The following is a 13,075-nucleotide window of genomic DNA, read 5'->3' as shown; positions in this document are numbered from 1 at the left end:
CTTTTTAGACTCCAGCTGGTCTGTGACAAGAATCTCTCCAGCTGCTGCTGCAGTATATCTATCACTGTATCCGGAGCTATGAATTTGACAGGGGCCAAGTCTGATCTCTCACCTGTTATAAAACTGGAAATGATCCGCAGTCTGCATTTCAAGAGCCAGTTGCCTAGAAACTTAACCTGTTCCACTCAGGTGTGATCAAAGTAAATATCACACCTCATGCCTAAAGTCACTAGAAATATAAAAACATGTTTCATTTGACTGAAACAATTATTTTGATATATTGATACTGTATAACTTAATTTGTCCTTTCAATTGAGTTTCCTGGCTTTCAATCTGGCAAATTGGGTATTATGCACATGTCTAATGTAATATAAATCATTTGTTTTTTTAAAGGCAGACAGTAACAATAACAATGTCCTTTCGGTAAGTAGATTACGCTGTATTTTTCTGCATTAATATCCTATATTTCTCCCAGTATTGATTTGTGGATGACAAGCTAACAGAGAGTAATTGAGGCATTTAGGGCCAGTGAGTAAAGGCTGTGCGCTGATGTTGAACATCAGACGTGAAGACCCAGCCTCTGTCCATAAGCCTGCTGCCGAGTAGCCCCTCCATGCGTGTCATTTGAGCCGATGGGCTTGGCACCCTTGTCTCCGCTGCTAAGCAGCGCCAAACGGAGCAGAGGCAGCCAAAAAGACCCAAATGAAATAAGAGCTCTTTACATGTCCGTGCCTTTTCTTTCTATGCTGACAGGAAATGGCTAATGTAGCTCAGTGTTGTGCTGAGAATGGACAATATAAAAGAGAGCCCTTCTATATTAGGGTCCATGTCGGTCGTTCTTGTGTTCTCAGCATCTGTACCAGCAGAATGATGATGGAGGAGTATCAATGCATCTATGGAGCTCAGTTAACTGTGAAGTTTGTACTTGTCATATTCAGTTGGCATTACCCTGAAAGACAAAAGGTGATTGATAAATGAAGCTGAGTTCATCCAGAGTCACTTAAAATGACTGAGGGGAAGAGGGACATGTGGACAGGCTCTCCAACCAACGACTAGTGTTTCAAAGCTTTCCACCATGGGATTGCTGTCAATTCGGATCATGATGTGACAAAAGTAGTGAATACCCATTTGAAGGGAGTATGAACGGGTAGTTACTATATAATTACTTTTGTATTGTCCTTATTATCATGAGTTAAGAACACCCATCTTACATGAAATGTCTGTTCAAAATCCTGAAATGTTCTGGTGTACTGATGTTGAGCAAATGGAGTGGTTGTTTTAGATTTAAGTTGGCGACTTGCTTCTAAAGCATGGCAAAGAAGACAAGAAGGTTAATTTTTGTTTAATTTATGTTGCTATTCTGGTATCTGGTCCCTACTTATTGGTGTCTTGTAAGCCCATTTGGGCTGGGCATACTTTTTGTGTGCATGTCACAATAATAAAATGATTCATTCAGTCAGATCTTATTGATGCTATTTTGGCAATAACTTTCATGTATCTCTGCTCATACACTGTCACTTCTAATTAATGTTACACAGCAGCATTTGCACTGCAATGTGTTTCAAAGATAAGAACTTTGCTAAAGACAGTAAGAAAACAGGCTATGATGAGCCTTGCTTGGTAACTGACGTCACCTTCATATAAAAGCACAATAGTGAGTTATACCCGAGCAGTCTGATGTGTGTAGAGCGGAGATCTTCAATAGGGGCCAATGCAGGGGGTGCTTGTTAAGTTTTTTCAAAAATTAAAAAATCCTAAAATGATAAAACATACTAGCAAATATAAATCCCCACTGATGATAGGCTAACTGGCCTATGGGTAAGGTAGTCACTAAGATCCACAGATCCAGTTCATCCAAAGGATTCACTGTTCGACATGTTTGTTTAACACTAAAACATGATTTATAAAATCATGCCAACAATTATTAGGCTATTTTAATAGCTTAGTATTTCATGCAAAAAAGGTATTTATAAAGGCTTTAGGCCACCCTACACCCAGTTTAATATGCAACTTCATTTTATACAATATATGTAGTAGAGGGTCCCTGCTCCGTCTCTCTTTCAGTTAAGGGGTCCTTGGCTTAAAAAAACGTTGAAGACCCCTGGTGTAAAGGTCTGTATGGTTAAACTGTAGCAGCCTTGCGTCATTTCCAGGTGACTTATTAAAGGTTTAACTGAGTGAATGGCCGTGCGTAACGGCACTGAGCTAGGGCACGGCACTTCTCACAGCCTGCAGATTTATCAACACATCAGTCCTGCTCATAAAACAGGTCCTGCTGCCTTCAGATGCTGCATGCATAGTGGAATTGACACAGGAATATCATTTGGAAGTGTTGGGCTAGTCATCCCAGCAGCTGTGCCGTAAGAGACTGTAAGCTAGTTTAACTGCTGATTGCAACAAGTGCCAAGTTTGCACCCGCAGATGGAATCACTTCTTCTTGTTGCCCAAATGGAACTAAAGTTCCAACACTGAATGACAGCCTGTAGTGCTCTCCTAATGTCATTTGCCCCCCCCTTTTTCACCAGAGAGCGACATGGGAGAGGCCGTCCAGTGCACCTGGGACCCCCAAGACCTCTCTTCGACACAAGAACTCCCTGCCGACAGGTACTACAAATCTATCTCACTCCATCTGAACTCTCTATCACTTCAACTTCCTCAAGGGTCAGTGCTCCGGGGCTGTGAATTCTCATAAAATTCCACGAAGCACCCGCTCATGCACACCAATCACACGTCTTTCTTTTGGCCCATCTCTAAAGGCAGAGGAACAGAAAAAGCCAGCAGGCTAAGGTTTGTGTGCTGGTTTCCACTCAATAAAGTTTGTTAGCATAACTGGACATTTCCCACTCACTCTAATTCATAGTAGCTAAGACATTCATTGAGTTTTAATGTTGCAACACAATTTTGTAAGTTTGAAACAGTAGTTACTAAGATTTTAGGAAGGACTTTGCAGACAAAGTTAGTCATGGATTTACATATATTGTAACCCAACCCCAGATCTCTGTTTTTGCCCTATTAGGACAGTTAAGCATTGGCTTGGTTTGACTCTGACTGATAAAGATATGTGAATTGTCCATGGATCAGTACAGGTTTACAGCCTTATCTACAGACACCAAAGAACTAATTACATTTATTTCTCTCTCTGTCTTGACATCTCCCTCTTTCTCTTATTTCTCTCCAGTGAATGGATTTCACTCAGGTGGTAGTCCCTTGCATCATGTGGAACATTCACACAGCAGTCTGGTTAGGAAGAGCAGTACAGAGCCACAGGTAAAGCTGTCTGACTATTGTTATTCCTATTCCTGTACAACATGTTACACACCCACCGCAGTCTAAGACATTTGTGGCGTGAGCATAAACTCTGGCTGAAAAAAGGTTTCCATTAAACCATATCAATGTCATGCTACTTCCTTTTTTATATCAATGTCATTTCTCAGGCACAGTACACCTTATTTGCATTTGAACTAAAACAGATGATGTCATCAAACTAACAGGATAATAGAGAGAGAGAGAGAGAGAGAGAGAGAGAGAGAGAGAGAGAGAGAGAGAGAGAGACGTTTTTTCATATTAACTCCAGACAATGTCAGATGAACCAGGTCTGGACATTGTACGGAGTTTCCCTTCGTCACATCGAACACACAACTGGAGATTGTCCGTGTCAAACGTGTTCTCACTCCCTGGAAATCCTCTGTTAGGTTAGGCGAGGGGTTGCTCCTGGGTAGAGCGTGCAGGAGGCAGGGCATGACGCAGATTACAGTGCGGTTACAGAGCCGCTTCCTAATTTGGTCAATAACAACCGAGTCTCTTTCCATTCCTTGTCTGAATTTCAGCATCAACCCTTATGGTACATTTGGTTTTCACGGCAGGGATCGCTCCGCTTCCCAGCATTGCACGCTAGTGGGTTTGCCACCAGTTTCTCTCCACTGACCAATGACAAGCAAAGAAAACAGGCTACACCCTCCTACAACCGTGATGGCTGCAGCTGATTGGACGAACGCGTCACGTGGGGCTGGCTGCTCCCGGATTTCAAAACCGACTAACATGGCAGCTCGTTTGGAATACAATCTTTTAAAAATTGCTTAAGCGAAAATAGGCCATGCAGTTGCTCATTTCAGATCGACAACGGTCAGTTTAAAAGATTTCCGTCAGCTTTTGAGAGGTGTCTCTCTACCTGCGCACTACCAGAATGCATTGCACGGCTGCTCCCATAGAAATGAATGTGAAGCGTGGACGCTGACAGTGGACAGGCACCAATCCTGACAGAAGCGTCTTCCTATAAACCACTCTTATTTACCCTTGGATGTTCGTTTTTTTTACATGTTTTTATTGTCCAGACCAACTGATTCATCATATTTGTACTCTTGGGGTCTCCTAGAATAGGTTTACATGCTTTGATGTTCAAAAACATATTATGTTTCTCATATTGCCCATTGCTGCAGCTTCTCCGACTGAAACACTCTGTCTGAGCTCTTGGCCCGCCTTCCTAATAAAAAACAGTCGGCTCTGATTGGTCAGCTGGCCCATTCTGTTGTGATTGGAGAACCAAATTCTAGTCTCGCATTGCCAGAGAAAAACATGCTCTGGTTTATTGGCATTTCTATAGACCAATCACAATCATCTTGGGTGGTGCTAAGCGCCGGACAGAGCCACAGTGCCTCTGCAAAATAGTGTTGGGAAGGAACTTGTTTTGGTGGAACGTGTACGTTCAAAGGTTGTTATAGTCATGCAACAGAAAACTCTCAAAAAAACCAAAAAATTGGACAAATAGTCTAGCTAGTTGTCTGGATTTACCCTTCAGAGATCTGAGGAACAGTTAACCATAGTCCTCATAAATCCACCGGAGTTTAGAACGCCAACACAAAGACAGAGGAAAATGAGGGACATCCAGCGGGACATCCGGCAGCACCAGAGCAATCCCCTAAATGAATCGTCGTTGATATAGACTAACCAAATTTATACAAGCCGCTGAGCATCACTAATTGAGGAATTTCAAACCCGGAATATGGGCTTAGCGTTTTTAGGCAGGAGAGAAAGCTCCATTTTGGGTCAAATGTTGTTTTTTACTAACACAAAAAATTATGTAACACACTAAAAGATGGGAAAAATCTAAAAAGCCTAATAGGGGCTCTTCAAAGTTTTAGTTGACGGAAAGTCATTACATTTTTCTTAACTTCTAGTCAAAAGGCTGGGCTGTTGAGGCCCCTGACCTTCATTGCTACCCGTGTGGCAGCGCACCCGACCCCAGCGGTTCCTCCCATGGGATGGAGAGGGGGATGCTACGTAGCTTTTTTGGGCTGTTACGGGCCGGGCTCCATGACTTCTGGTTCAACATGTATAAAGAAATTGACACTATATTCAAGAAAAAAACTGTCCCTCAAAGCTATTTTTTGCATTCTTGGAGTACAATCGATAGCAACAGCTGGCCATAAGACTAAAAACAAGACATGTAGTCATATAATCCATTGTACAAAAAATATGGAGTAGTGCAGCTTTAGCATCTTAACACAACCTGTGTTTGATAATAACGATGTATGACAGTCTTCCACATTTCACATCTCTCTCTTTAGGTCTCTCATCATTAAGGGAGAGGCTGATGGCAGTTAGAGCAGATTAATCCCTCCTACACTATCTGGTCCCTTGGTCATAATTAACCAGGCAGTCAGGGTGCAGTTATACAGGATCCACCCACAACATATCTCTGTCTCCTCATTTCTCTCCTTTGCTGCCTCTTACACTTGTGCACACACACCCATCATTCGAAACAAAAACAAAAAAAACTGTATATACATTATCCATCCACCACATCACTCCTGTCCTCCAACAGCTCCACTGGCTCCCGGTCCAGTTCCGTATCCAATTCAAAGTCCTCCTGTTTACATTCAAGGCCATCCACAACCTCACCCCCCCATATTTGTCTGATCTCCTCCAGGTTCCCACTCCCTCCCGCTCCCTCAGATCCTCTTCGTCCATACACCTGTCTGTCCCCTCCGCCCGTCTCACCACCATGGCGAGCAGAGCATTCAGCCGCTCTGCTCCCCGTCTCTGGAATTAATTGCCACCCCAACTCAGAAACATTGATTCATTCCCCCATTTCAAATTGCAACTCAAAACACATCTGTTTAAAACTGCCTATTCCACTTGATGTCAATTGCTTTGCCTCTTTCTGTTGTTTCTATTGTTGTTTTATTCTTTATTTTTATTAGGGCCCAAGCGCCGACAGCGGCGAAGGCCCTATTGGAACTGAAGGAATTATTTTCTGCAAATGAATTGGCTTTTTGAGGGGTTTCACATATTCAAAAACTCACCAAAATTGGCGGTCGCATCAAGTCTGGTGAAAATGTACGTATTTTAAGGGTTTCGGGAATAGGCGCACAAAAATGGCTCGCTAGCGCCCCCTACAAAGTTAAAAAAATTTAGCCCCTGCAGTGCGTTTAACGTAGACTCACGAAAGTTGGTACACATATGTAACGTGTCAAGATGTACAAAAAACGTAATTGGAGCCATACCCTAAACCCAACAGAAAGTCCGCCATTTTGATTTCGAAGTTCGAAATTAGTGCGATTTCCACGTCATACTTTAACGAACTCCTCCTAGAGATTTCATCCGATCAACTTCAAATTTGGTCTTTGCCATCTTAAGACGTTAAAGATGAAAAGTTGTTAAAAGAAAAACTTTTCGTCATAGGGCGTGGCCGTGGCGGGGCGGCCATTTTGTGCGTTTCACCATCAAAACAGGAAGTGGGTGTAACTTGAGTGTACATTGTCCATTTGGCTCGAAACCTTTCAGGATTCATAAGAGTCCAACCCTGAGGACAAATAAAGGCCGATATTTACTTAAAGTCATAGCGCCCCCTAGTGGCAACAGGAAGTAGGCCTAAAAGTCAAGGTGCTATACTTTAACGAACTCCTCCTAGAGAATTCATCCGGCGGACTTCAAATTTGGTCTGTACCATCTCAACACCTTAAAGATGAAAAGTTATTAAAAGAAAAAACTTTTCGTCAAACGGTGTGGGCGTGGCGTGGCGGCCAGTTTGAGTGTTTAGCGATGAACAAAGAAATTGTTGTAACTTGAGTGTATGTTATCGTATCTGCCCAACATTTCTCACGATTGACAAGGGTCCAGGTCTGAGGACATATACAGGCCAATATTTACTTTTGGTCATAGCGCCCCCCGCTGGCAACAGGAAATGCGGCTTATATGACAAACATCATCCGATTTACATGAAACTTATAATGTGTGGTCGACATGTGATACTGTCGACCACACATATACCTATACTTCAACCACGCCCACTTACTCAGACCACGCCCCCTTTCATAACATTTGAACCGCTTGTGTGAGGTGTCATTGAACTCAGCAGAGTTCCTTCTTCATTGGTGATGGTTTGGCCCGCCCCCTATGCTTAAGCCACGCCCCCTTTCATAAATGCTGACCCATCTAAGGTAGAGTCTTGTGTGAGGTATCATTGAACTCAGAAGAGAGTTCATTTTTAATTGGTGATTGTTTGACCCGCCCCCTATAATTTAACCACGCCCCTTTTCACAGCTAATGAACTGTATGACGTAGAGTCTTGTGTGAGGTATCGTTGAAATCAGCAGGGAGTTCCCTTTTCATTGGTGACGATTTGCAGTGTCTGAGTGCCGCACAAATGCACGGTCACAAGGAGCGGCGTCCGCCAGTAACCCCGACACGCGCAGAGGGGCGAGGGCCCGTCCATCGCTGCTTGCAGCTTTAATTTTTATTTATATTTTTTTGCTGCTTTTAAATGTCTTATGTACGTTGTCCTTGAGTGCCGAGAAAGGCGCCTTTAAATAAAATGTATTATTATTATATTATACATATTTATTTTTTTTTTTTTTTTTTTTTTTTTATCTCTGTCCCCTCCATTCACTCTGTTGGTTTACTATGACTCAATTCTAACCTTAAGAGTTAAAACTCACACATGCATCATACATCATATATCCACTCTCGCACACAAAGAGAAAGCCATGCTTTGCTCTGTAGAACTATCCTCCCTACTCACTCACACACACACACACACACACACACACACACACACACACACACACACACATATACACACCAGCAGCAGCAGCAGCAGAGAGAGAACCAGACAGACGTAACAGCACTCACCAGAAAACAACTGTGTTTGTGTGCGTGCGAGTGACAGTGTGTGTATGTGGAGCAGTCATGTTTGACATGGAGGACGGAGATTTTGACGGGGAATCCTTCTTCTCTCCGCAGAGCCCGGGATCAATGTCACCCACCAGGAAACACAACAAGGAGACCACGGTCACGGTAAGTGGGACAACTAACGGGAACTCTTAACTAACCGGGAACTCCCCCTGGCTCTCTACAGTAGCCCTGAAGGAACACATTTAATACCAGCAGAGGAGAGCTTGAGTAACCCCCCCCATTGTCACCCAAGTTTGAAAGGGAAAATGCAATTTCAGTCAAGTCAGATTGGCCATGGGACTAATTTAGTTTGATGTTTGCTGCATCAGTTGTTGGTATAACATACATGAATACACATATTAAACACACTGGGACAATGTACAATTCATAGCTTGACTATGTGACAGCTGGAAATGAGTTGATTTTCCTCTTCAGAGTTTCCTATCCATTCACTCCTGTGAGAACTTGATGTGTTTTCATTTGCTAGCCTTAAATAATCTGTATAGCTACATACATGCTATAATGCTATAATACTGAGGCTAAAGTTACAGGACAAGGCAAAAAGTCATGGAGAAGTATTCGTGTAATGCATTTTAGCTAGGTAGGATGTTGGGTGTATGTAAATCATAGAGTGTGGTCTAGACTTGCTCTGAGCACTGTACTGTTGTGATTGGACACTGCCGTGCCTTGTTACGAGTGTTAATCTAAGATTGGACATTCACCGTTTGGAGGAGGGGTTTAATGGATGGTCAACTGTCGAGGTTACGGAAGGTCAGAAAGAAAGTGCCAGTGTGTGTGTGTGAATGCAAACAAACTAAGCCCTTCATTGGAGGCTGTTGAAAGTAGCCTTGCCCTCATCTCCACCAAAAGAAGCGGGGGTCAGTTAAAGCCCTTCTAGCAGGACCTAAGCAGTGATTAAATATGAAGCCATCCCTCAAACTAATTATACGTTTCTTAAGCCAAGATAAAGTTGAATTACAGGCCTTTTTCTTCTTCTTCTTCCTGTATTTTAATCTGAATATTAGCTCTGGAAAAGTCATCATATTTGTTGATTTGCTGTGGCTTTACCATTAGACAAGGGTGCTCTCTGGTGCCACTAAAGTTTTTGAACTAAAAACTATTGAATTAAAAAAGTGCATCCTCGCTGCAGGCTGTTCACCTCCTGAGGTTAATTGGAATGAATGTGAGAGAAGACAAAGCTCCTTTTGTTTGTCTTGGAGTCTTCACTGGTGTCTGTATCGTTATTGTGAAAATATTGCTTTTGATTCATTTGATTTTTGAGATGTGTTTCTTTTCTTTCCCTTTTTTTGTTTCTTGCTTTCCTTTCTTCCTTTTCTTGTCATGACCAATTGAATTGGCAGCTGAAGAATCTGAGCACCAAGATAATTAAAAGCAATCTTTTGGGAATTCATTTTGCTGATTGCTGTAAACCAAAGTAGAAGTTCAGTGTTGTGGTAGAGAGCTGAACCATAAACCCCAAAAAGCTGAGAATCAGTGAACCAAATGTCCCTAAGGACGGGCCGGATAGAGAGAAGTGAATCAACAATTCTGGGTCGATTGGAAATGTCTTCCTTGAATGTGTTGTCAGAGCTGCCGAGATGAGAGTACAGACTGCAGAATACCTTGAATACCAAAGCTGAAGTGTGTGTGTGTGTGTGTGTGTGTGTGTGTGTGTGTGTGTGTGTGTGTGCTGCTGTACAGTTGCATCAAAGCAAAGTTGTCATGATACTTTAAAGTGCCCCATTAAAACTCTCTCCCTCTCTCCCCCCTCCCTATATCCCCTCTCCTTCTCTCTCCCTCTCCTTCTCTCCCCTTCTCTCTCTCTCCCCACTCCCTCTTTCCCTCTCCCTCCCTCCCTCCCTCCCTCTCTCCTCTCCCCCCCTCTCTATCTCTCTCTCTCTCTCCCCCCCTCTCTCTCTCTCAGATTAACTGTGTGACATTCCCGACTCCCGCATGCATGCCGGAGCAACAGCTGCTGAAACCAAACGAATGGAGCTACTGTGACTTCTTCTGGGTAAATTCACCTCAGCATTTACAAGGCTGTAAATTTGCTGTGTGAAACTGGTTGCGGTTTTTCTGAGGGTTAGATCAAGACCAGCAATTGTAACACTTCTTCTCAGGGAACTTGTTGTCTAGTTCGGCTGACGCACCGGATTTTCCTCCCCTTCCGCTATCTCTGCTATCTATTTTGCGGGTGGCTAAGCTCCGCCCAGGATGGTTGGGATTGTTTTAAAGAAATACAAACAGAGCGCTTTCACCTGTCCCTGCGAAGATTAGCCGTGTACAGTAGACCATTTACTCCAGCGCTGTGTCAGTGCTGAAATTCAATTCAATCTTATTTATGTCTATGCAAACAATATAAGCTAGAAATACTTCCTAGCTTCCTTTAAACAAAGGAAGGTAGAGAGGGACTCGTCGCGTTGCAGATATTGATTGGCGTTTACAGTAGCTTATAGCGCCAAATGTGCATTATGTTCAGCAGCCAGGCTAGCAGTTTAGCTGACTCTGCCCGGACGGGGAGCTCCCAGTGAACACGGCCAGAGTCTCCAGACCGGGACCACCATTAGACTGACGGAGGAGGTTGCTGAGTCAGCTAATAGCACAGCTGTACAGCTAACAGAGCGAACTAGCAGCTAACTACAGTGAGCAACAGTTAGTGGTTACTTTAGCAACAAATAAAGCTTTCTGTCCAATAAATGACACCTAATGACAACAGTCATAAACATTCATAGACTCTGACACTCCACAATTTTGGGCCGAAACATTGTGTGCCTGATTCTGCACTATTAAATAATTTTTCGGAGCATTTAACTGTTGCGCGGACTTTACCTTATTTGAATAGTTATGACACTGCCTTGTCATGGTTATGCACACCCCTTCAGAGAAAGTGTTAAAGCTCCATTGTGTAATGTTCTGAGTTGATTCTTAGCAAAAAAACCTTTGTTCTTTCACAAATATGTGCTCATTCATGTGTAATTACTTCCACCAACTAATCAAAGTATTCTAGTAAGCTTAGATGATTCTGCCATTCAGAATACATACAAGCGAGTTGCTCGAATGACAGCCGCCATGTTGCGCCTCCATCTTTAAAATACATTAGCCAAAGAGGGATATACCTCCTACCTTTCGCGCTTTTACACTCAGTGGCACCGTGACGAATGCCAGGGAGGGGGAAAGAATTAGTTGCGAATGCAGATTTGAAAGCCTGTTGAAGATGGAGGATCACTCTTATTCTCAAGGACATGTAACATGTAAAAGAGAATTAAAACAACAACGCGACAGGCAAAACAACAAGACAAAAGTTCATATTGGAGTGGCTTTTCCAAGATGGAAAGAGCTCATAAGGAGCAAGGATTTTAAAAGGGACACCAAAGTTGCCTGCTTTCTTCTCAAAAGGTAATTCTGCCTATTTGAGTAAATTCAAAGTTTTATAGTTGCTTAGCTAACTATAGCATGGTTGTGCATAACGCTAGAACGACGTCTAGGATACTTTTCCTCGCGTCAATGATGAAAAAGAATTGTCTACCTTGTAACATAAACGTAATCATATGTGTCATGATTTCCCTGGCAGCTCACGTCATGTGCAGTTGTAACAGACTAGCTACAGCTAGAACAGCTGCGTGTAAATGATGGAGATACTAAGAGCTAATTTTGGTTTTATTGACATTGTTCATACTGCTCAGAGAAAAATATTAAAAACACAAACCTCTGTTGCTTCACTCCTACGCTGTAAACATTGCTTTACATTATTAATCTTGTACAATATACAGACTAACGATAGCAGTGGTACTTTACTAACATTAGCTTGCATATGTTTGGGAACCTGATAGCTGATGTTAGCAATGAAATGGTACTAAAATAACGAAAACGTAAAACTATTATTACACTGGAAGGAAAACTCACGGACGAAGTCGTACTTCTTGGAATAATACGGCCACCGTAGGAGTTAAAACGCGCTCGGAATGGGAGGGGCTAGAAAATAATATTCAGTTGGTTGTACACACACACATATATATATATATATATATATATATATATATATATACAATTTCACCGCTAGATGGGTGAAATTCTTACACAATGTAGCTTTAACAAATCCTTTTAAAAGTCGATTCTAACTCTGTTGACTCTGCTGCTCTCCCCAGTAAATCACTAAATGAACATCTGGAGTCAATATGAATGAAAACGACACCGGACCCTTTTCATCTTTCAACATGACTCCATATTTATCTAAAACTGCCTGTGCTGCATGCTGACAATCAGTATAGACTTTAATGAAATCCAACAGACAGCGCAGTAGCATAATATAATATAATATAATATAATATATATATATATAATAGATTACATGTAAGCGGCTGGTGTGCAATGAGCCAGCTGACCTCTGCTGCTCCTCCACCCCTGCAGTGTAATCTCTACCAGGTGTGGTGTGTGGGGCTAACACACTGTAGTCATACACACTGAGGTGACAAACCAGTGGAAAGAAAGAGTGGACACCAGAGCCAGGAGAGTCACTCTCAAACCTCCTGCTTTGGGACTTGGACTGATGCGAGTTTCTAATCAGTCTGTTCACATGCTCTTAAATAACCAGTGTGCTGTTCCCTTTCTGCATTAAATCAGATCATATTGTTTTAAAAATCATGGAAACAAGAAACCCATTATTGGGATTAGAGAAATTTGGCAAGCAAAGCTTGAATTGTGAGGATAATTTTAGGAGAAACCTAATTTCCTGGCCATGTGTATGCGAAACCTGGCTTCTAATAGGTGCGTGAACATGGAAGATTTCAGACAGAAAAAGTGCAGTGAACAGAGCTGAAATGAAAGATTATTACTTACCAATAATAATAACAATAACAATAATAATACATTTATTTGTAGAGCAATTTTCATTGTTAAAATCAAT

At 42.3% G+C, this 13,075-nt stretch overlaps 1 protein-coding gene across 1 annotated transcript in view; it reads left to right on the top strand.

The window, feature by feature from the left end:
- The window catches only part of gas7b (growth arrest-specific 7b), a 59,325-nt gene that overhangs the window by 26,843 nt on the left and 19,407 nt on the right, over nucleotides 1-13,075 (top strand). Inside the window, exons 4-7 of the mRNA XM_078278965.1 lie at nucleotides 2,530-2,604; nucleotides 3,179-3,267; nucleotides 8,242-8,295; nucleotides 10,097-10,186. Of these exons, the coding sequence (XP_078135091.1) occupies nucleotides 2,530-2,604; nucleotides 3,179-3,267; nucleotides 8,242-8,295; nucleotides 10,097-10,186 (308 nt within the window). The remainder of the gene's footprint in view (nucleotides 1-2,529; nucleotides 2,605-3,178; nucleotides 3,268-8,241; nucleotides 8,296-10,096; nucleotides 10,187-13,075) is intronic.

The sequence above is a fragment of the Sander vitreus genome, chromosome 21 (genome assembly GCF_031162955.1).
Source record: "Sander vitreus isolate 19-12246 chromosome 21, sanVit1, whole genome shotgun sequence".
Lineage (NCBI taxonomy): Eukaryota > Metazoa > Chordata > Actinopteri > Perciformes > Percidae > Sander > Sander vitreus.
This window is presented reverse-complemented; position numbering and strand designations above follow the sequence as displayed.